Raw genomic sequence first — 23,820 nt, 5'->3', positions numbered from 1 at the left:
ATCTGTTGAGTATCTTATCTATCTTTTATAATTAAAATAAATATTAGTAACTTTAATTTTTGAAGTAAATTCAGGTATCTTGATCGTATAGTTAAACTAATTATTTTAAAATTTTTATTTGAATAAAAATATATTGATATTAAGGGTTTGTTTGGTTCGCGGAGTGGTATGGGGTTGGAATGAGGAATCGGGTTGAGGTGGTATGGGTTTAAGGTATCATATCTGATATCATGTGTGTTGGTTGAGTTCTGGAATCAATAATATATTCAATTTTTTTTAAAAAAATATATTATTAATTAAAATTTTTGAAAAATATTAATATTATATATTTTTGAATCATTGATTATTGTTGTATTAAAAATTAATATTTAATTACTGAAACAAAGACAAAAAATCAAAAATGAAATTGATTCCCATACCCTCCATCTCATACCCACCTTCTCCCTTGGGTATCAAAAACCCATACTTTGGGGGTTTGAGATATGGGTTTGAAATTTTAATTTTTGCCACCAAACAGCATGTATGGGTTTGGAATGAATAAAACTCATACCTGATTCCATATCCCCATGAACCAAACGACCCCTAAAAGAGATAGATAAAAAACTAATACTCCCTCCGTCCCACCCAATTCTTTACATTGGGTTTGGGCACGGAGGTTAAAAAATATGTATAAAGTAGTGGAAAAGAGAAGGAAAAGTGGGTGAAGTGGTGGGACCCATTGATTTTTAATATATAAAAGGGAGTTGGTGGAGTAAAAGTAGTGTGAAAAGGAAGAAAAAGTGAGAAAGTGGTGGGACCCATTAACTATTTTAGGAAAGTTTTGTGATGTAAAGAAATGGGTGGGACGGCCAAATAAGGAAACTGTAAAGAATCTGGTGGGACGGAGGGAGTAGTAATGATTAAAGCGTCTAAATCTGCGCGTCAAGACTCAAAAAATACGATAGTAAGAGTAAATTATCGTCTCTATGATTTATACCTTTTACATGTAATTTCAAGAGTAACAAGCACTTATTTGTGCAAGATATTTTCTTAATTTTTATTTTTTATGTTAAGGTAGAAATATTTATTTATGTAATAAGACAGAAGTCGGCTTAATAATATGCCAAAAATTATTTTCAAGATAATTTTTTGATGAATTAAGTGTTTTAAACTTCTTTGATAAAATTTATCTTTAAAAGTAACCCATAAATCTTATTTTAATTATTATTATATTATTAATAACTAATAAGTTATTAATAAGTTAAAATTATCTACACATCCTTTAAACTCCCAGCTAATAAACATAAGGCAACCTAAAATTATAAGTTGCATTAAGTTAAGTCTTAGGCAAACATATTCAAGATTCTCAAAATGATAAGGGGTCGTTTGGTTGAGACTTCAGTATGAATTTTATTCATTCCAAACTCATACCTGATGTTTAGTTCGAAATCTTATTTTATGAAACTCATTCATCAAGCCCACAAGGTATGAGATTTTCATACGCAAGTGGGAAGGTAGGTATGAAACATGAGTTTCAAGAATCAAATTTTATTCGTACATTTTCATTACTATATATATCATTTAATATAAATTATTAATACATAATGAATTCGATGACTTATAAATATATATATATAAATACTTCCTCCATCCCATTTTAAGTGTCCACTTTGCCAAAAAAAAATCCCAAAATATGTGTCATACTCTTTAACCCATGCAATTTTTCACTAGTTTCAATATAGTATTAAATACAACCAACTAATTCCAATATGAAGAAATGTCAAATACACACTAGGAGTGGTGCTATACGTAATTAATATTTATAAAAACCAAGTTGAATAGGTGTGTGAAGATAATAATAAAAGCATTACATTAATTGTTTCTTAACATGTGTGAAATTTGCAAAGTGGACACTTAAAATGGGATGGAGGGAGTATTAATTTAGTAATATTTAAAATTGATTACAATTAAAAATTCATAAATATTTTAATTCAATCATATTCATTACACCACTCAATCGAACATGTGATATCCGAAATTATACCTCAACCTCATACCACTTTAACTTGATTCCTCATTCCAACCTATATCCCCTTTTCAACCAAACGACCCGTAATAAGTTGCTGGCGTATTATCAAGTATCATTATTAAAATGAATAAGGTTCTGTTTCGGAACTTGAACACAATTTATATTTAAATTTTATTTGTAAATATAACACTAATATATATATTTAAAATTTTAAAATGGTATCTTAAAATATGTCATTTAAAATTCAAAATGAAATACGTATTTTCAAACGTAATCTAAGATGAATAAACGTAATCAAAGATGAATAGACTTTCAAGAATCGATATTCTGCAACCAAAAAATTGCAATGTGCTCGATATTGATAATTAATGCTTCGTAACTCATTCTTCTTAATTTGTTGAATATCACGATCAAACAAACTGGGGACAGGGACTCATACTATCACGACATGAGACTGGACTTTGAGTTATCTATTTAGGATGTAGCCATGAGTTTTGGCCTTCTACTTTAATGTATCTAATTTATCAAAATTTGTATTGGTGTAAGTTGCAAATATTTCATTTGACTTTTATTACTCAACTAAAACTACAATGAAAATGACAATTCATTATTACTTAAAATGAAATCATACACATTTTTTCTCTGTACAAATAGACATGGAGCCACTTTCACGCAAGAGGGAAGACGAAGGCGTGAGCTCTCAATGCCTCGTACTATTGAGGAAATATTTTTTAACAAAAAATTAATTTTTTCTGTCTCATTCAATTATGCAATTATATATAATATTTTTATAATGATAGACACATATTATTTTAAGATAAATATAAAAATTTATTTTTTATTTTCAATTTTTTCTTCTTTTCATTAATGTTTAAATTAAAAAAAAATTATTTAGGATACTTTTTATGGTACAGTGGTACACTCGTATAGTTGACTTTTCCCGTTGTTACAACAACATTTTTATGCATGATACCCTTCTGATATAAAAACTTTCCCATCTATACACTTTTATTAGACTAAACGTTAGTCTCGACTGTTAATTTCTAGATCAAGCTCGCTTTTAGCATAATATTATGAGAATAAGCTATTTTTTTTCAGTGTGACGATCCCAAACTCAGTAAACATGTTGATCGACAACAATATATTCCCATCTCATCTTAACTCATCTTAACGAAAGATAACAACACTTCCTCCAAATCATCTTTTTTACAATACCTATTAATAAGCCACAATTTGACTCGTACAAGCTATTTTTTTTTTCAGTGTGACGATCCCAAACGCAGTAAACATGTTGATCGGCAACAATATATTCCCTTCTCATCTTAACTCATCTTAACAAAAGATAACAACAATTCCTCCAAATCATCTTTCTTACTATACCTATTAATAAGCCACAATTTAACTCGTACAAGCCTGACAATCATTTGAATCATATTAGATAATCAAACAGCAAGTCAGTAGTATGTTAAGTGGAAGCACAACACAAGTAATTATCCTCTTCCGAATATTGAAGTTACATACAGAATCAAAACGTAGTAGTAATAATACGACGTTTCGTCGGAACACGAGGTGAGAAAACAAAGGAGAGAAGAAAGTAAAAAACGGAGGGGAAGAAATTGGGGTGGGTGTATATAATAAAATAGAAGGGTAAAATATTAATTTAACAATTCCAAAAACTAATTTCAGTATAAAACTTTATTATAATATTATATAATTATGAAGAATATCATTAAACTTAATTTTTCTTAACGTTTTACGAACATAAGTGTATAGCTGAGAATAAATATTACTCCAAGGGTACTATTGTGAAAGTCAGAAATGTAGTTGTACTGACGGAAAAAATCAAATTTTTTTTATAAGCCATTAAATAGAATTAAAACAGAAACATTACAGGCTTCCTCTCCATGCAAGACCTAAGAGAACCTATCTGAAGAACTGAAACCTAACATCATCTACTACTAACAAGAGCATCGATTGAAAATTAGGAGAGAAGCCTTAATAATACAATTTAACGTCTCGCAAAAGAACTACTACTACCAAACTGCATCTTCTCTTTCCCCTTCCCTGATGGAACATTAGAAGTGAAATTCACTCTGCCTGACATCTGCATTCTGCCTGAATTCTCCCGGTTGATAATTCCAGATTGCCTCATCTGCTCCTGATGCACTAGCGGACCCTCTAAATCATCTTCAACCGTGATAACCTCGACCCTCTTGTTATCAGCCACCCTTCCGTCAATCGTGATAACCTCACCTAAACCCAGATTTGGACTGATGTTGAGCATTTCTCTATGCGGCCCAAAACCCGCGTCAATATCCAGCTGCTCTCGAATGTCATTGACTGGGAACGGAGCATCTACCAAAGATGAGCAGTTGTCTAGAGCGTACCTTGATAGGAGGAAGGCCGCCTCTGGTACTGAGGATGGAGGCGAGCTCACATTCCTAGTTCTGCTTCCCTTCTCCCCGGGGCTTATTGTACTGATATAAGAGCATGTTTATCTGGTGTAGGACCTCGATCAGTTCTTCAGCTTCTATGACATCCTCTTCCTCATCCTGATGCCTAAAGATCTGAAAGGCAACAATATTATCAGTTTCCACCACAACTTTTGGAATTTGATTCTCATAGGCCCATTTCATCCCACTACAAGAAAAACCGGGTATTTTTGACCGATTACTTTTGACCGGCTTATTTTTGACCGCTAGCAGTCAAATTTAAGGTCAACTTCATATGATATCAAGTCAAGGTTAAAATTGACCGACTATTTTTGACCGCTTTCATATTTGACCAAAACCGGTCAAATTTAGCACCGGTCAAATTTATCCGGTCAAATTTAGTATGCGGGTCCCCAAAAAAATAGGAGGGAAAATTCCCTCCAAAAAAAATTAGGGCTGACGTCATTAATTTTGACCGCCTTCGGTCAAAAATGAAGTCGGTCAAATTTAACTTTGGGCGGCAAAATTTCCCGCTTGAAGTGGTGGAAATTTTTTGAATAATAATTGACTAGTTTCGGTCAAATTTATAAATTTGACCGCTGGCGGTCAAATTTATCCTTCCCAGATCTAATTACTTTCATTACATGTTAAAATTTAATTAGTTTAAATTTTAAATATTTGTAAATTTTTAAATATGAATAAAAATATATTTATTTTAGGCGTGTGGAATAATTTAAAAAATTTAAAATTTAATTTGCATGACTTTGTAAGAAATATTCAATAAGAAGTACTACTCCTTAAAATGCGATTCATTCCTAATTAATATAATAATTTTTTGAAATAATTTAATCAACGATCCAACCGTACGGATATTAACATATGTTGATTTTATTCATGTGAAAAAATAATTAAAAGATTTGAAATTTGACTTGCATGACCTTAGAAGAAAAATCCAGTAAGAAGTCATACTCCTTAAAATGAGATTGATTCCGGATTAACAAAATAAATTATTAAAATGATTTTTTGAACGATCCAACCGTACGGATATTGAGATATATTGATTTCAGTCATGTGAAAAAATAATTAAAAGATTTGAAATTTGAATTGGATGACTTTATAAGAAAAATCCAGTATGAAGTAATACCCCTTAAAATGAGATTTATTCCTGATTAATAAAAGAAAAATTATATGATTCTTTCAACGATCCAACCATAGGGATGTTAAGATATATTTATTTTTGTCATGTAAAAAAATAATTAAAATATTTGAAATTTAACTTGCATGACTTTATAAGAAAATCTTGTAAGAAGTGCTACTTCTTGAAATAAGATTCATTCCCGTTTAACAAAATTAATTATTAAAATGATTTTTTCAACGATCCAACTGTACGAATGTTCAGATATATTAATTATAGTCATGTGAAAAAATAATTAAAAGATTTGAAATTTGACTTGCATGACTTTATAAGAAAAATCCAGTAAGAAGTACTATTCCTTATAATAAGATTCGTTCCTGATTAACGAAATAAATTATTAAAATTACTTTTTCAATGATCCAACTATACGGCTGTTATGATATATTAATTTTAGTCATGTGAAAAACAATTTAAAAGATTTGAATTTGACTTGCATGACTTTGTAAGAAAAATATATTAAGAGAAGTAGTAATCCTAATATAACATTCATTCCCGATTAACAAAATAAATTATTAAAATTATTTTTTGAACGATCCAACCGTACGGATGTTCAAATATATTAATTTTAATCACGTGAAAAAATAATTAAAATATTTGAAATTTGACTTGCATGACTTTATAAGAAAAATATATTAAGAAGTACTACTCCTTAAAATGAGATTCATTTCTGATTAACAAAATAAATTTTTTAAATGATTTTTTCAACAGTCCAAACATATAGATGTTAAGATAATACTATTTGAATTTAGCACCTTTTTTTTAGTAATTTAATTAAATGATTATATATTTATTTTGCTTTTTTTGAAATTAATCTATTAAATTTTTTTGACCGAAATCGGTCAAATTTACATTTTTGACCAGCGATGGTCAAATTTGCATTCAAATAATTCGAATTATTTTGTGAGGGAAATTTGCCGCCCAAAGTTAATTTTGACCGCCAGCGGTCAATTTTAACTAAATTTGACCGCCAGCGGTCAAATTTATTGCCATGTCAGCAATCCGCGTGAAACACATTTAATGGTCCTTATTTAACATACCAACACAACAATCCAACGGTCTAAAATCATCACAACATATCCTTATCCTATATATACATACAAACACACATTATAACCTAAATACACTCTCCATTCTCCAAATCTCTCTCTCTCCCCCTCCCCATCTTCATCTCCATGACTCCATCGCCCCCTCCCCATCTCCATGACTCCATGACTCCATCTTCCCCTCTTCCCCTCTTTTACATACACATTCATAACCATATATATTTATACATACACAATCTCTATCTACAATAACATGATTTGTACAAGAATATCACCAAGAAAATTAACTCGTGGAATGGTAATTTGGGAGGAATTCCGGCAACTCAAGCAACTCCGGCGTCCGAGAAACAACTCCGTCGACCAAAAATCTCCAGTCACAATTTCTGTCCAAATTGATAAGGAACAAAGTGGAACTACAAAATCCAATTAGGAACTTATATTAAATTTGTAACATTTCTTTTGTAAATAGAAAAATTCTTAATGTACATGGATTTCATTACGATTTTTTTTGTTAATAAGGTATATAATTTTGAGAATTATGTGATATATATATGTTGATTAGTAAGATAATATTATGTGAATTTACTAAATAAAGTATTAAAATTCGCACACAAGAATATACCACAAAGTAGCAAAATACATTCTGTCCAGGTTTAAATTTGACCAGATATGGTCAAATTTGAAATTTGACCGCATTCGGTCAAATTTATAAATTTGACCGAATGCGGTCAAATTTAATAAATTGTAGGCGGCAAATTGGAAAAAAATTCAAATTTCAAATTTTCAAGCGGGAAATTGAAAAAAAATTCAAAATTTAAATTTTTCAAAATTTCGGTCAAATTTAAGCGGTCAAATTTAGTCGGTCAAAAATATTCGGTCAAATTTAGCTAATTTTGACCGATTTTGCTAAATTCGACGACGTTATGACTGACCGACATGAATCGGTCAAATTTAGCTAAATTTGACCGATTTTTTCGGTCAAATTTACCCGTTTTTCTTGTAGTGTCCCGATATATATTGCCCAGAGTTGTGCTTGCATTTGGTTTGCACCTCTTACTGGCCCCATGATTCCATGGATGTACCTTCCTCCATAGTCACGAGCTAAGGCACCAATGGCATTAGTATTACCATTCTCCAAAGGATTGACAGGAGCAGTACCATGTACATTAATTTTGATGGTATCTTTTTTAGGAGGCTTCCACAATGGGTTCATCTTTGCTGAGAAAATTAAGAGAGAATCTCTGAGATAAGTGGCTTAGCGTGTGCTTAACCTTGTAGAACTGGTGGGGTATTTATATACAAACATGAACATTGTTGCATATTTCCCATATCTAGGAAATGGAATCTCTCAGAGAAACTTGTTCCCTGCATGCATGAAAGATTCATTGGGCTGCGAGAAAGTTACATAGAGGAACAGTGAAAGGCCAGGCATGCATCGTGGTACTGACAGAGAAAAGAAATTAAATTTGACTAAAGTTTAAATGGCCCAATAAGCACTAAACTCCCTCCTACAACCAGCCTTGAACCATTCTATTTTTCGACATATCAGCTTTAGCCAGTCCATCTGCTTCCATATTAAATTCTCTTCCTACATGCAAATAAGAAATTTTATCCAATCTAGCCAATTTTTTCGAAGCTTTATGTTTTTAAATCTCAGAATTGTTTCCCGAGAATCACTGCATAAACATAAGCTCCCCCAATTTTTGCTGTCTCCAACTACTTCATTAATCATGTGTACCGCTGCAGCCCATTCTACTTCACAGCTATTCTTGGCCTTGTAAGGTCCGAAAAATATATATAAAAGATTTCCGCTTGAATCTTTTATACAACCTCTAATCCCTGCCTTATTTATCTGAAGAAAAGCTCCATCCACCATGCAAATTAAATCATATTTACTCTGGCATTTTTTCCATAATTGATCTTTCTTTAGAAGACACAATTTTTTGACAGCCAATCGAGGATTAGATTTCCAAGTCTTATACGAGTGTATCACGGACAATATTTTTATTTATTATATAAAATTATAATTTAACGGAGTCTTAATATACATATCAAGTCTCTGTTCTTATTTATACATTCTTACCGAGAGAGCAGTAAAAGAAACAGAACGTCCGTCATATACAGTTATGACCAGTGTATTTGAAATGAATTTATGCAAATATAGTTTTGACTCGTAATATTAATTAACTCTGCTATGATGATCACACTCGTATATATTTGCTTTTAAAATTTTAAAGTTACTTTTATTTTGATTATATTTTATTTAATAATTTTTATTATACGATCGAGAATATTAAATGATACTCGTAGAGTTTATCCTTAGAAGAGATATTTTTAACAAACATTGCCCGAGACACTATAAAGTTATATATCTAGTTATTTAGAAATACTTTCTCCGTTTCAAATTAGATATCCACTTTAAATAATATATCTAAAAATTTGTGTTAGAAAGTTAGAGCATTAAATCAAGAAATAAGTTACTATGTTCATCCTGACAAATTCATCCATATACTTTAAACGTGCGAGACGGATAAGTTCCGGCTTCTGTAATTTCTATTTTCTGGATAGGCCCTAGGTCACTTATGATGGGCTTGCATTATGGGCTTAGGCCACGGACATGGCCTTGTGTGTGGGTTCCTTGTCCCCTTTTGGGTTCCGTCTCCTTTCTTTTTAAGCCCACCATATCAAAACTAAAATTCCAATATACATAAAATCACTATACCTTGGGCTGGCGGCGCCAATAAAATACTCCCTCCATCCTATTTTAAGTGTCCACTTTACAAATTTCACACATGCTTCCTCCGTTTCAAATTAGATGTCCACTTTAAAAAAATCACATAGTTTAAGAAAAATGGTTGTTCACAAATTAATTGCATTAAATGATCAAAATATGTGGAGTAAGATTGATCTAGGAAATATAAATAAGAGATATGTGGAGTATAATTGACTTTGGAAATATGATTTTGCATTGAAAGTTGAAGTGGACAAATAATTTGAAACAAAATTTTTTTTTGAAAATGGACATGTAAATTGAAACGGGGGGAGTATTAAGAAACAATTAATGTAATGTTTTGATCATTATGTTCCCACAACTAATGAGCTTAGTTTTCAGAAATATTAGTGATGCACCTCATTAATTGCTCTTTGTTGGACCTTTCTTCACTTCAAATTACACTATACATTCATAATCTTTTGAATATATTTATGAGGGGCTTGGTGGTTGTATTTAATACTATATTGGAAATAGTATAAATTTTACATGGGTTAAAGAGTATGACATATATTTTGGGAATTTTTTTTTTGGCAAAGTGGACACTTAAAATGGGATGGAGGGAGTAATTCCTTTCAGCGTAACAGTAAGGTTGTTTCACTTAGGATGGAATGGAATAAGGGGAGAATGGAATGAAAAGTTATGTAGAAATTTTATAGAGAAAGAAGAAAGTATGAGCCAATAGTGACAAAATATTAATGAGTTAATTTTTTTTTTTGATTAAGATTGTAAAGAAATATGATGTAGAAATATAATGAGTATTCCTTCCAAAACATGTGGGATATAATTCTAATTAAAATAGTAGAAATGGAATGATTGAAGGAATGAAAATTGTATACATTTTTTTTTATCAACATCATTTTTGAGTACAAAATTCATTCCATTCTTCCTCCATTCCATTCACTCCAAGTGAACACAACCTAAGAGTGCGAAAAATTGAGCGTTTCTTAGGAGCAAGCAGAAAAAAGATGAAACTGAAAATAATAATGGCTAGTTAATTTAAAATATAGGATATTATTATTTTTAAATTATTATTAATAAAATATACTCCCTCTGTCCCTCTCATTTTTTTACAGTTACTATTTTGGGATGTCCCTCTCATTTCTTTACGTTACTATAAATAGTAAGTTTTTCTCATCATTATACCCACTATCCTCCCCCACTATCTCATATTTAACAATAAAAACTACTATTATACCCACTACTTTTCTCCACTATCTCAAATCTATTATTAAATATTGATAGGTCCCAACACTTTACCCACTTTTCATCTAACTTTACTCATTTTTCATACATTGTCTTGGTCTCTGTGTCCCCCTCCAATGTAAACAATTGAGGGGGACGGAGGGAGTATTATTTTATTATAATAATAGATGATTTGGAATATTATTACAAATTTCTGAGATTCGACGAATTATATACTTATATATAATAAGCGTAAGGGAGATAATTTGGTCGCATGGTCCTCTGGTCCAAAAGCTTATCATCCGTTGGATCTTATATTGAACAAATAAGCACCGTTAGATTGGAAAATTAACTTTTGTTCTACAAGGCAACTGATATCACCTTGCATGTTTATAATCCCTTTTCTGAATCCAAAACAAATTCTGTCTTTCACATGTATATGATTTTTTTAATCCCAAATAAATATTTCCTACCAGTTTTATTCGTAGAATCATATAAATCTCACCGTCACAATTTTTTTATAATATATTTTAAAATTAATAAGCCGGATTTATGTGATTAGCAAATACAAAAACTTATTCTTAATCCAAAATAGATTCTACCTTCTTATTGCATGTTTATGATTCCTTTTCTTAATTCAAAAACAAATTATGTTTATCAATTTTAATTTGGAACCATATAAATTTTTTGAAAAATATTTAAATCACATTATATATTTTTATTTTTTATTTTTAACCTAGGAACCCGCATCCGCTACCTTTCGGGTGCGCACCGGGTAAACCCACGAGCTCACGCAACAGCGCTAGGCTCTAATCCACCTTTTGGGGGTCGAACCTGTGACCAAGAGGATACATGTCCTCTTTTTAATCAGCTAAACCAACCCTTGCAGGCTATTTAAATCACACTATAATAATTCTAATATAAAATACGTTTATAAATATAATCTAATAAGAGTTGGCAATAACGTATTTCACTCAAAATATATTAAAAATTTGATAAAAAGAATTTAATACTTTGGCAGGGTACATACGAGAAAAGGAATGGCTTCATTACGATAGTTTATTTGAAGCCATTAATGGCTGTGATGATGTATTTATCACAGTTCCAACTTACAAACAAATTATAACTTCGAATTTTATTTTATTAAAAATTTTAGTTTATTATTTATAAATTAAATTTCTTCACAACATTTAAAATATATTTAAAAAATTTATAAATAATTAAAAAAACACCCGTGCCTTGCACGGGTTATAAGCTAGTATAGTAAACACAACTAGACTGACCAAATTTTGAAACAAGAGCGATATATGATTGGATGATTGGAGTGATTTTTTTTTCCTTTACATCTTTCTTGTGATTTGTATTTATAGTATTGTTATATTATAGCTAATGATTTGGCGAAAATGCTCTTATATAAGTCACCGAAAATCTGCTAATTAAATTATAGAAAATTATTAAAAAGTTCTAAAAAATATGATTTACATAATAAATATTACTAAAATATAATAATCGTGACCATGGAGATATTTTTGAAGGTCATCTAGCTAAAAATTAAATTTACGACGAAATGTGGTTACAAAATTTGCCTTCATTAATATTTTACTAAGTACAAGAAATCTTTTCCCGCGAGCTGATAGGACAAATAACCAAGAATCTAATACTTTTTTAATCACATTCAAACCTAATCTCCACCAAACTACATTTCGTTTTCGCTTTATAGTCAAAAGGCAGGCCGAAAGAGTCCCACATTGCCCCAATAACACCGGTCCATTTCAACGACGTCGTACTTGCCTTGCTGCTGATGCCGCCAAAGGACTATACGACGTCGCATCCCCTCCTCCAGTCCCAGAAAATAAATCAGACAAATATTTTTCCATATCTTCAGGGGCATACTTAACAATCGACGCAGCGCCAATTTCTCCCCTAAAAGACTTCCTATTCTTCTCGTAAAATTCCTTGTACACCGGTATCACCTGATTCATAACCGATATTCTAATGTCGTCCCGAACTTTCGAATCGGGCACAATCCACTTAATTTGCTTCCGATACAATTCTTCAAAACTCGAATTAAAAAATTCAAAACATTTCTTAGCCGCGTCTGGTGAAATATCCTCCGCTGGATTCTCCGGCAACACCGTGATCAATTTACTCCAACTCATCCTCTCAAAATTCGATGCATATTGTTGTACTTTACCTCGATGTTTCACCAGCCATTCGTCTCCGAACAAAGTCCTGAGATTCGAACCCTCGACCTTCGAGACAACGTAATTTAAGTTGTTAGCTAAAAAAAGATACGACAGAGTCACGTCCTTGTAAAGCTGCGACATGCTATCAAGCTTACACAACAAAACCAGTATAATCCACGCAAAACGCAATGAAATTGCGGATGCATTCTCGTTCGCGGAGAAGTAAGACTCCGGCATTGAACACTCCATAGATAAATTTTCCTCGCCAATTATATCCGGTAAAATGTTACTATAATCCGCGAGAAAAACAAAGTAATTCATAACGTAGCGTGTTAGAGGATGCACACCGCCGCCTGGAAGCATCTTCTGCGTGGTGTGCTTCTGAATTGCTGATTCAAATTCAGAGAGAGTAACACGTATAGCATCGCGGAGTGTGGAGAGCGATGAGGCTGCTTGAGAAAGGATTGCTGAAGTTGAATTGAATGAGAAGATAGAAACAATGTCTTCCATGTGATTTGAAATAGCGTCGTAGAGGTCAAGTAGCCGAAACATTTTTTCTGGCGATTTTTTACATTTTGCTACATTTTCGGGGAATTGAAGCAGCATTAGGGCTCCAGATGATGTTATCTCCGCAAAACATGATTCTCTGATTGTGTCAGACGCAGCGAAGATGTGATCACAGAGGATTCTTTCACCGTGAAACAGAGTTTTTGTCGCGGCTTTTATTGCGTTAAGCCATTCTTTGATTTTGAGCTCAATCAGCTGCGAATCAAATTTTTGAATTTGAGAAAAACTTAGACTCTGAACTCCAAGGTAATATAGTGTCTCGTCGATCACAGATTTCCGAACCACTTTGTAAATCTTCGCACATTCTTTTCCATAACCGTACGAGATCATACAATCTGAAATTGTTTTCAAATCAACCGTTGCAGCTTCAAATCGACTGTCAGAAACCGAAGCCTCGTTGCCTAAAATTGATGATTCGGAATGTAGGAAGTCTCTGTGAGCTGACAAGATGATGTAAAACTCCTTCTGGAGCCTCTTCATTGCAATCTGCATGAGATTCTGAGCGAGGATGAGCTTGCTGGAGCTCTGATTTTCCGATATGAAGTACTTCATCGCGAACTGTAAGTCCTCAACAGCCTTGAAAAATGCTCTGGATTCAGCACGGTCATGGTTAAACAGAGGCGATGCTGTTGCTTCTGATAACGAGTCAGTGTTCCATCTCATGATAATCAATTCTGCCAATTCCATGTTTTCGTCGATCATCGATGAGCAAAAGGTGGTCCGGGTCGGCTGTGAGGGAGATTTGGGGGCAGAAAACCAGTTCTTCATAGTCATTTGTGGAGTTGGTGAGCATAGAGGGTAAGTTGGAGGATGGAGAGGGTGAGGAAGGGGCATATATAATATAATGTGTTTTCTTTTTGGTAGCTAGGTTTAGTTGACTAGGTACTGTTTTTTTTACATATTTGTTACTTGGATACAGTTGAACGCGGATACAAAGAAAGGCAGGGGAAAGAAGTGGAGAAGGAATTGCAGCAGGAGATTTGTGTGTGTGGTTTTGAATTCGAGCACCTTCAAATTGTGTGAACTTGGAGCTTGTATTCTAGTTCTGCTTTATTCTTTTTGGAGTTTCTACTTTCCGTCCTGAGTTACACCTATATTGACCAAATTTGATTAACTTTTTGCAATAACTAGAAGTCTAGAATTATTAAGTGTAATCAGCGTTCTAAAGATACCTGATTCAAATAAAAAATTTCAATTAATTTATATATCTTATCGATTTATCCACTACATTTCCGATTTGACTAGAAATCGTGAACTTTCCAAAAAGTTCCGATAAATCATGAATTGACACACGAACCGATTTTTTCTGGATTCCGATTTCTGCGATCATGAATGTAATTGTATATTCATCGGTGGATTTATCCTCTATTATCTCACGATACTTGATTTCGACTCTTACTCACCCCGATTATTATTAGATATAGCATGCAAGTCTAAATATTAATTTAATTAAAACAGGCCTTGATGTGGCAAAATAAATAGAGGCGAGTCAGAAAGAGTAACCAACTGCCCTGTACTAGCCATAAATGGTTATGATCGGTCGCCACAGACTTTTACTCAAGTCCTTAAATTTTGCATAAAGTGTAATAACTTCTTCATCTATAAGAATTTGTGGCCTGCGCTTTGCAACTTCAACACAGGCCACAAACCTACCACCAACGCGGAGCACAGTCCACATTTATTAATGCACTGATTTAAACTATACGAAACGCAATAATAATTTCGATTCAAAGCGTTCATCAAAGCTTTGTAACCAATATAGGAACAGAATTAAAAGATCCGTGGAGTCTCATGATGTTAAACTTAAGCATAAATGCATAATGCATACTTATGTGGTAATTAGATTAGTGACAGATTTAGTGCCCTCTGAACGAGCAATGTCAATTTTCAAACATCTGTACCACACAAAGTCGTAGCAGAGACGTAGAGTAACATCAATACCATTTTATATTGTAACTTCTGGAATACAACTCAACTAGACCTAGCAATTTATGACCCAGCAAGGCAACATCAAACTTCTGCATGTAAATATGCCAAAATGTTGTTTTGTTCTCTCCAGTCTCTACACTAAACAAGCTTAAAGATCCACCTAACGTTGATTAATAAGATTATAAACTTCTTATTTTTGTTATACTTGTCGTTTTGTAACACAGTTTTGGAAATATTATTTTGACTTAATCAAATTGAGAGTATGAATTATATATATTTTCAAATTTTAGATTACATATATATATATATACATATATATATATATATATATATATATATATATATATATATATATATATATATATATGATCAAAACTCCTTAAAAGATCAAATCTAAAAGTCGGAGGAGATAATTTTAAGAATTTGATACTTTTAAATATATAAGTGAAATTGCCATCAATAATTTTCTTTTTACTGTGAATGTAAAGTGTTTCTGTGATCACATGATCAAATTATTATGAACATATCATTAAGCAAGCTAAATATTTTGGTAAACCTCTCGAGTCAAACAGGACTACTTCAAAGTTAAGAATCTCTTTAAATATAAATTAGTTACCGCAAAGTATTTGTTTATATACTCTTTTAATGCATTATGATCGGGAGTTTATGATATATTAAAGTAGCGTGTTTCTTATAATAGAGATTTATTTATTGTTGTGATGTTGAAAATAACTCACTTTAAATTGATAAAGTACGTTCAGTTATAAGTTTTGGTTAAGTTTTCGCAGGAAGGAATCTTTGAGAACATCGGTCGTTTTGAAAAGAAATATTTAACAGTATCACATTAACAAACACATCGTCATCCATTCGTAATTGTATAAAAAAGTAATTATTTTTCACTAAAAGTTCTCAAATAAAAATTCTTCACTTATATTTTTAATTGAAATTATTTTTTTAAAAACAATATCTTAAAATACGTGTAAAATTTAAGATAAAGACTTAAAACACGAAGGAAGCGTATAACTTTGCAACTACACAGAACTTACAACTGTGAAAGAAAGAACTAACTTCCAGTCGATAGCAGAAGTAAAATACAACTTTTAATATTTACTTTTTCTTACAGAATTTCCTTTAGATATGTGACCGGCATGGATTTTCTAAAAATTACTTCCACCGTTCTTATTCATACTCCTTTATATGTAGCAATATAAGTATCTTAGAATAGGTTTAAAAATAATATACACAAATAAAAATAAATTGAGCAAATACATTAAACTATAATCTATATTTATTATCTATCAAATCTTAGAACTTGGTTTGACAGGATACTGAAATTCAGATATACCGGAGCTCAAGTATGTAGCATGTACCATAGAAAGTCCAAACAACAATTTGAAAGGGGAAACATCTCCACTAGTGTTATTTTAAATTATCTTACTCAGTGGTCGCTAAAGCAAAAAGGAAAAGAGATAATTCGAGATTTAAAGTATGATTAAACACTACTTAAAACTTTTCTACCTAGGTTTTTATTTTGTGATTGGTGATTACATTACGTCGATGTCCACTACATTTTACACATAGCTTTACAAGACAATTAAAGGACTTGTAAGTGTGTTTTCACATATATAGAGTACCTTAGTGGATGTCTCTATTACAGTTTTAAATCATTGATTTCTGATTACCCATGTACACAACTTTAATACTTTCATTAAGTAAATATTTGTACGAAAAGGATTTTTAAGCAGGAAAATAAGGAATTCTATTCATACTATTCAGTGCGTCGTAGGTGACGTTTTGTTGTTTCTGCGAACTTGAAAGATAATAGTTTTAAACACGGCTTCACTCCTAGAAATCTGGTTTCCGATTCATATCTATATCTTGTTTCAACCATTAACCGAGCCGAATTAACCATAATTTTTAAGGTTTTCTTATTATAATTTTGTAGTAGTTTGGTCTGGTTACTAAATAGGAGTATAACTTAATAACCATAACACTTAAGCGCCACAAGTTCTAGGGTTATCAAGCAAGGAAGACTAACTAGACAATTAGAACGATCATGCGTATAAACGTCTTAAACAAGCACTCAGCAACGGAAATAGCAAAACTATGTTTTAAAGATTGCATTACCTAGTTATTACAAGCATAAATTTCACAATGGTTCACATTCAAAACCTATATAACAGGCATCAGTTGTCAATACACACAGTCTCTGCTATTACTACCACTACAGGCCTGCAATTCAGTTTGACTGGCAAAAGTAGAGAGCCATTTTTAATGAAAATATCTTTGTGTTTCGTATATATTGGGACAAAATAAGTTGAAACATCACCATGCTTAAGTTAATCATGTAAAACAAATATTAATATATTTGATTAGCCTTGGGCCATTACAAAATCTTGCTAATGTTGTTAATGACAAATTATATTGGTGGCCATTACAAAATCTAGGCAAAGTTCTATACTAGGAGTCTAGGACTACACTAATCTAAATGTACCTAGTAGATGGAAAATTTTATCAAAGAACAAAACAAAAAATAAAACAGCTTTGTGGTTACTAGTTATACTTTCATCTTCCCTTGGGGAAATAAATAGCGTGAAAGACTGGTCAGCTAAATTATAAACGGAGTATGAAGTGTTGCTTTTGGAGGAGTAAGAATAAAACCACACCTCTCACAACCTTTCAAGGATGTCACTGCTTACAGGCAAAACTCGCCCAAGCAACATATATATATGAAAGGGAACCACAACTTACCAGACAGGAGTATGTTGCCTATGAATTCACCTTTAAAGGAACAGATTCCGCACTTTCCTCGTATTTTAAGGGTAAAGGCGTTCTAGGCTTCTCTCTGAAAAACGCTCTTGCATAAAGGGTAGAAAAGACGATAACCTATTGAATAAATGAACAGAAGCGGCTATGAGTCACATTATTTGATACTGACAAATACAAGAAGTTGTGAACAATACTATCTATATATATTACTGACAAAGGAACTGGAATTTATACTTACAGCACCAATAAACTGCTCCCAGCTTAACGGGTGACCAAACCACAGACATGATAGCAAAATGCTAACCAACTAAAAGAGATCAAAATATTAAAGAGCAACATAATTAGTAACATGATCTACAAAGCTAAAAAACCCAGACTCTTGGTAACTAATCATTACCTGTCTTGTGGTCATAATGGTAGCAAATGTAAGTGCACCGAATGTGCGGATTGTATAAGATATGAAGAACTGACTAGCTGTTGCTACCTGCAAAAAACTTTATATTAATTGTTCCTTTACAAATAGTATAGGTGCAGTTATATACTCTTGCCATATATTATGGATCAAAAATGGAAAGGAAAGTATAGTAGGTTTTTGCAACAGTTAAAGCTCCCTACAGAATAGCTTTAAAGATAACTTACAGTTGACAAAAACACAATGTCCAGTAAACAATCATTGTGACGGTATATAAAATCAACTGCCATCAGAAGATGATTTTGTAAAATAAGACCTACCAACAACCAGAAAAAATAAATTATTAATCATTTCATGTTCACAAGTGCATCACGTATGTCTAGAAGCAATAAGAGGACAGGGGACCTAGTGACATTCTCCCGAGGGAATAATGGAACATAATAAAGGAGTAACTGCATGAAATAACTTGATATATTGCGACCAAAATAAAAGGTACAAGTCAAGTAGACGTATCTCAATGCAATATACATTTGGAACTAAATAACATTAAAATACAAGGAGACAAACCTATGAAGCTCAGAATGCAAGAACATAGTGTTGTATAGAATATCTGATTGTGTATTTCCATATCATAGCCCTTGAATAGTTTATCTTGGAACGTGCTAGTAAACCCATCAAGCCTGAACAATTGTAGATAAGGAAATAGTTAAGGCAATGGACCAGCATCCTGGAGAGTCATACTAAAGCCATCAAGGTTCTGATTTTTAATTTAAAGAAGCACAAATACATTTTTGGTAGGATTCAGCAGCATCAAACTTCTAGATAACGCATTTGACATTTCTAAAGATCCAGATTCCTGTTTAACACATGTATATGCTATTGCAATGTCTCAAGAAACAATTTCATATAGTTTTCATAATATTAAGGATGTATAACTTTAGTAGCATAAAGAAATTTAGCACTTCAACAGAAGTGAATGAGGTATCTAGCGACTGAAATTTTACAAGAGGCCTCGCAAATTAATGCTTATAAACTTCAAATAGAAAGATAGAGTGCTACGGTTTTCTAAAAGGTCATGAGATTCAATTGAGCTCATTTAGCATTAAATCATTCCAAACGGATACTTAAGCATACATTTTCTAAGCCTATGCTTATCCAAAATTCAACTTGGAGAAGACTCTCTTGTACTCTGGAGGAGATTAGTCAGACTAACTACAATTCTATAAATTTTTTCAAAGTATAATAAATCAGTATAGAGGCATATATAACATAGTAGAAGAGCTTTTGATGTATACCCAAGATAACCGACCATCAAAGAAACGCCCCAAACCGTGCTTTCTCCTCCCCTGCTAATATCACCAGCTGACTATAAGGATATCACTTTCAATCATCAGTATTATGTATAAGCTAGTAAAGACCATTAACACGAATTAAATCATAAATCAATCAACTAAAATATACCTGTTATAGTAATCTAGGAACCTTAATGCACCATGGACTTTTAACTCAACTCAAAAATATATAAATTTCAAAGATGCTTAGAAGGTAGAAGATTGAAGGGAGGGAAAACAACAGATAGATTAGTAGGAGATGCTCAAGGTTGGTAAAAAGTAAAAATCCATATCTAGGAAATCCCAATTCAAGAGAAACCTATATATCAAGTGGTCCACAATAAAATTTCTATAACAGTTAAATTTTTTAAGGGGTGGTAATTATTTAGTTGACACTATCGTTTAATAAATTTTAATCCAAATTTCTGATTCTTCCAGTTTGGTTAGGCCGGAGTCTGTGACTCATCAAATAAAACTGCAACAGCCAATGGGGGTTTACCTCCCTGAAAAATCGTGCCAATTATGTTCACAGTAAAGAACCAAATCATCCTTAAATATTATAATTAGGTTATTTGCTCAATAGATGACATAGGTCATAACAATTTTAGGTCAAATTATAAATGTTGAATGAATATAAATATCATCAGGTTGACATTCAGTATTAGACCTTAGCGCACAACTATATGTTGCAACTTGTGACAATGCAGAGACGAATAGACATCAAAAGAGTACAAATGACCTTATTACAATATAATGGAAAATAAAGTATACCGGATATAAGATGAATAATGCACACCCAAGGGTAACTAGTAACGCAAAGAAATATTCTTGTCCTTTGTATTTTTTTTGCATAATGACAGTGCTCCAAACCTGGATAATCAAAAGAGGATAACAAGTTAGTAGCTTGCTGGTTAATCAAAAACATGACTTAAGAAAAAGATATGTAAACTTTGAATATAGATTATTTCAACAAAGTTTCAAAGATACCACAGAGATAACTTAAAAATAGTATAGGTAAGTATTCCTCTTTCATTACAGCCGACAATGGGGCAGCTAGGCATTGAACATTGCAGAATACAAAGACATTTCTACTATATTTATGTAGAGGCGAGCATGCTAATAATTAAATAGTTGCAACGATATCACCTACAATGCACTGTTTATCAGAGTCCTGAACTGGATGGTTATGGTATTGCCATATTGTGCTTCTTTGCTATGTGTTCCTATTTTCTCAAAAATCTCCGCAACATATATACATTTTCTCTTTTCAGTACAAATAAACTATCATTTATACTAGAGCGCGATTGGATAGCCCAAGTGATGAGTTTATCCTCTATTGTCCCGGGACACCCGGGTTTGACCCTTACTCACTCCGAGAAGAATTAGAACAAATAGTCACTTGTAAGGCGTATAAGCCTAAATTTTCAAAAAAAAGAAGTTATACTTACAAATTATAAAGTTAAGGTTATAGTTGTAAAAAGAGCATATCACTTCATTCAAGAGATGAAGTGATGGTTTAACACATTGCAAATTAGGATATAGGATTGTTTCAACACATTAATGGTTCTTTTGTCTATGCATGTCAAGCTCCTCTAAAACATATGATTTACCTTCAAACTTATAATTGCAGTTAATCCAATGTGCAGCATGAAATAACCTTAATAAACAAGAAAATAGCACAGAATAATGTGAAAACGGCAGGGATAAAGATGAGTGCAATATTTAACTATTTAAGTATAGCGAAGAAAGTATACGTTCAACAGGGCTGATAGAATATTGATATGACAGCCAAAAAGTGCCAAATTTAAAAACAAAAGGGTAAAAAAAAAAAAAGGTTCCATATTTGGCTTTCAGTGGCTAATAATTAGTTTAAAATTTAACTTCTATCAAGGCACATAAATGCAGTCAAGGTTTTTGCTTCTTCCCTTAAAAGAGCTGTTAGATATGTATGTAACCCACTAGTAGCCACAATAGCATTTCACCTGTGCAATGCCATCAGCTCTAATATGTAGCTCCAGGTAGATGCATTCCCAATTTGGTCAGTAAAAATGATTGTGAAGGTTGCCATGTAAGCGCAATTTACAGAAAATTGAGGTTCCTTACCCAGTGCCAATTGTAATACTATAGATTTGTAGATTAAATGGGGCATTACTGCCATTAAAGAAGTTAGCCTCATTAAAGCTCTACTTCTCAGCCTAGGATAAGCATAGCCGATGTCGAAGGCACATGTTGTAACATATAACTTGAACAGATGATAGATTTTATACCATGTCAAAAAAAACTAATAATAACAAATAAATATTTTGAGAGAATAGCATAAATAAACCAACTATCCTACAATGACATATTTAGACAGGTCTAACAGTGACTATGACCAAGTAAACCCATTGTAACCTACCATTACGGGTATCATTTTAGCACACTTGGCCAACGTCTGGACAGGAAAGCTGACATATTTGAGAGCCTGGACAAGCATTAGTGAAAATGTCAAGGCAAACAAATACTTGTAGCTTTATAAATGCCATCTACAATAATTCATTGATATAACACATAATAGTATCAACTATGCTTCCAAGGAACTACATTTGAAGAGTAAATATATTTTACAACGGTGACAAAAAGTAGAAGTTCTGGAACTGATAATAGTATACCTCATACTGACATGTTGTCGTTAATATGTTGGAAACCGACACAACACAATACTTATATACTGGTGCAACAGGGTCCAAGGTCTTCTTACTCGCCTAAAAAATAACAGCAAATATATTCAGTTACAAAGATGTTGAAACCCCTTCCAAGTATGTCTGATCAGTACTGTATAGAAAGGAAAGATAAATTTACTTGGTAAAATGGTAGATAGCATGGAAACATACTGAAGTGCCATGTTTGATATGCATATGGACTAGAAGGAAGCATATATTGTGCCCTCTGAAAATGCATGAATTAATAACTACTTACCAATAAAGTGCCGGCAGACACCGCAGATGTCACAATGCGATTGCAAAATACAAGGAATAATGAGTACATAAAATACTCTTTGTCGGGTCCATATGGAACTCTCATGATCTTCTCCTAAAATAAAAAAAAAAAAATGAAAAACTGATATTTATATTTAGGAATCCAAAAATGACCATACTTCATCATTCTACAACTTTATCTCCCATCAAATCTTTAAGAACATATCAAGAGAGGTTATAAGATAATCAGGTATTAGAAGTAGTTACGTATGGGCTATAAACAGGATACATTATGATGCAACACCTACTGAATACACCATCAAACACATTTCAAGATAATAAGTATGCACGAAGACATCAACATAACGATCCATCACGACCTAACTATGTTACCTCACAATCATTCTTGTAAAACATTTAAACTAATCAACTACTACATGTCTACATCCAATGCTGCAAATTAGCGTAATAAAAAATGCAAATTAATAATGTTGATGAATATAACTATCTATACAATTTTGAAACAACTGAACAAGGTAAATTGCACCTGCTTCACCAATGTAAAGATTTCTGCTCATAAGTTGCGCACTTCATTAAATAAAACAATTGCAATACAGTAATTTAGCACTAAAAACACCAAAATAATGCACAATTAAGAACAACATATTTAAAAAGTTAAAATCAAATCTTTTTAGAGAGAGATTTTTTTTTGGGGGGGGGGGGGGGGGGGGGCGAGAGAGAGAGAGAGATGACCTGTAAAAGGCCATAAATAACAAGAGTTGACATGATTCCCGTGACGGCGAAAGCTCCTTTCAAGAGAATCCTGTCTCTTCCGGCGGAAAGTGACGGTGGTGGTTCCGCCATATCACACAAACTCCACCGCCACCAAATGATGAAATCACTAGGTATATGATTCGCAGATCAACAACAAAAACAAACAGTACAGCTAGCTCATAAGTCCTCCAGACACGAACAGGTTAAAAGAGAGAGGAGATTTCAAGAGTCCTCACATAAACAAATGCGAAAAGTACAATGT

The 23,820-nt window shown here is 32.5% G+C and overlaps 2 protein-coding genes across 2 annotated transcripts; both read right to left on the bottom strand.

Annotated features, from left to right (window-relative positions):
- Positions 1 to 12,063: 12,063 nt before the first annotated feature.
- Positions 12,064 to 14,385, bottom strand: LOC108206492 (exocyst complex component EXO70H1). The gene has a single exon (XM_017376813.2). It carries the CDS (start codon positions 14,218 to 14,220, stop codon positions 12,406 to 12,408), a length of 1,815 nt encoding a protein of 604 aa, XP_017232302.1. The 5' UTR covers positions 14,221 to 14,385; the 3' UTR covers positions 12,064 to 12,405.
- A 3,261-nt stretch (positions 14,386 to 17,646) lies between these two features.
- LOC108206392 (UDP-galactose/UDP-glucose transporter 5B) lies at positions 17,647 to 23,820 on the bottom strand. The gene is made up of 11 exons (XM_017376674.2): positions 23,538 to 23,820; positions 22,786 to 22,899; positions 22,479 to 22,571; positions 22,226 to 22,291; positions 20,599 to 20,697; positions 19,792 to 19,862; positions 19,064 to 19,176; positions 18,724 to 18,812; positions 18,482 to 18,568; positions 18,323 to 18,391; positions 17,647 to 18,201 (listed from the first exon to the last, which is right to left on the bottom strand). Exons 1-11 carry the CDS (start codon positions 23,646 to 23,648, stop codon positions 18,085 to 18,087), a joined length of 1,029 nt encoding a protein of 342 aa, XP_017232163.1. The 5' UTR covers positions 23,649 to 23,820; the 3' UTR covers positions 17,647 to 18,084.

The sequence above is a fragment of the Daucus carota genome, chromosome 2 (assembly GCF_001625215.2).
Source record: "Daucus carota subsp. sativus chromosome 2, DH1 v3.0, whole genome shotgun sequence".
NCBI lineage: Eukaryota > Viridiplantae > Streptophyta > Magnoliopsida > Apiales > Apiaceae > Daucus > Daucus carota.
The sequence above is the reverse complement of the archived record's forward strand: the minus strand, read 5'-3'. Positions and strand labels throughout refer to the sequence as shown.

Excerpts from the sequence above, each read along its gene's own strand:
- LOC108206492 (XM_017376813.2), bottom strand. The coding sequence starts at position 14,220 with ATGCCCCTTCCTCACCCTCTCCATCCTCCAACTTACCCTCTATGCTCA.
- LOC108206392 (XM_017376674.2), bottom strand. The coding sequence starts at position 23,648 with ATGGCGGAACCACCACCGTCACTTTCCGCCGGAAGAGACAGGATTCTC. Across the intron at positions 22,900-23,537 it reads TTATTTATGGCCTTTTACAG|GAGAAGATCATGAGAGTTCC; the intron begins GTCATCTCTCTC and ends TTTTTATTTTAG. Across the intron at positions 22,572-22,785 it reads TGTCTGCCGGCACTTTATTG|GCGAGTAAGAAGACCTTGGA; the intron begins GTAAGTAGTTAT and ends GTTATTTTTTAG.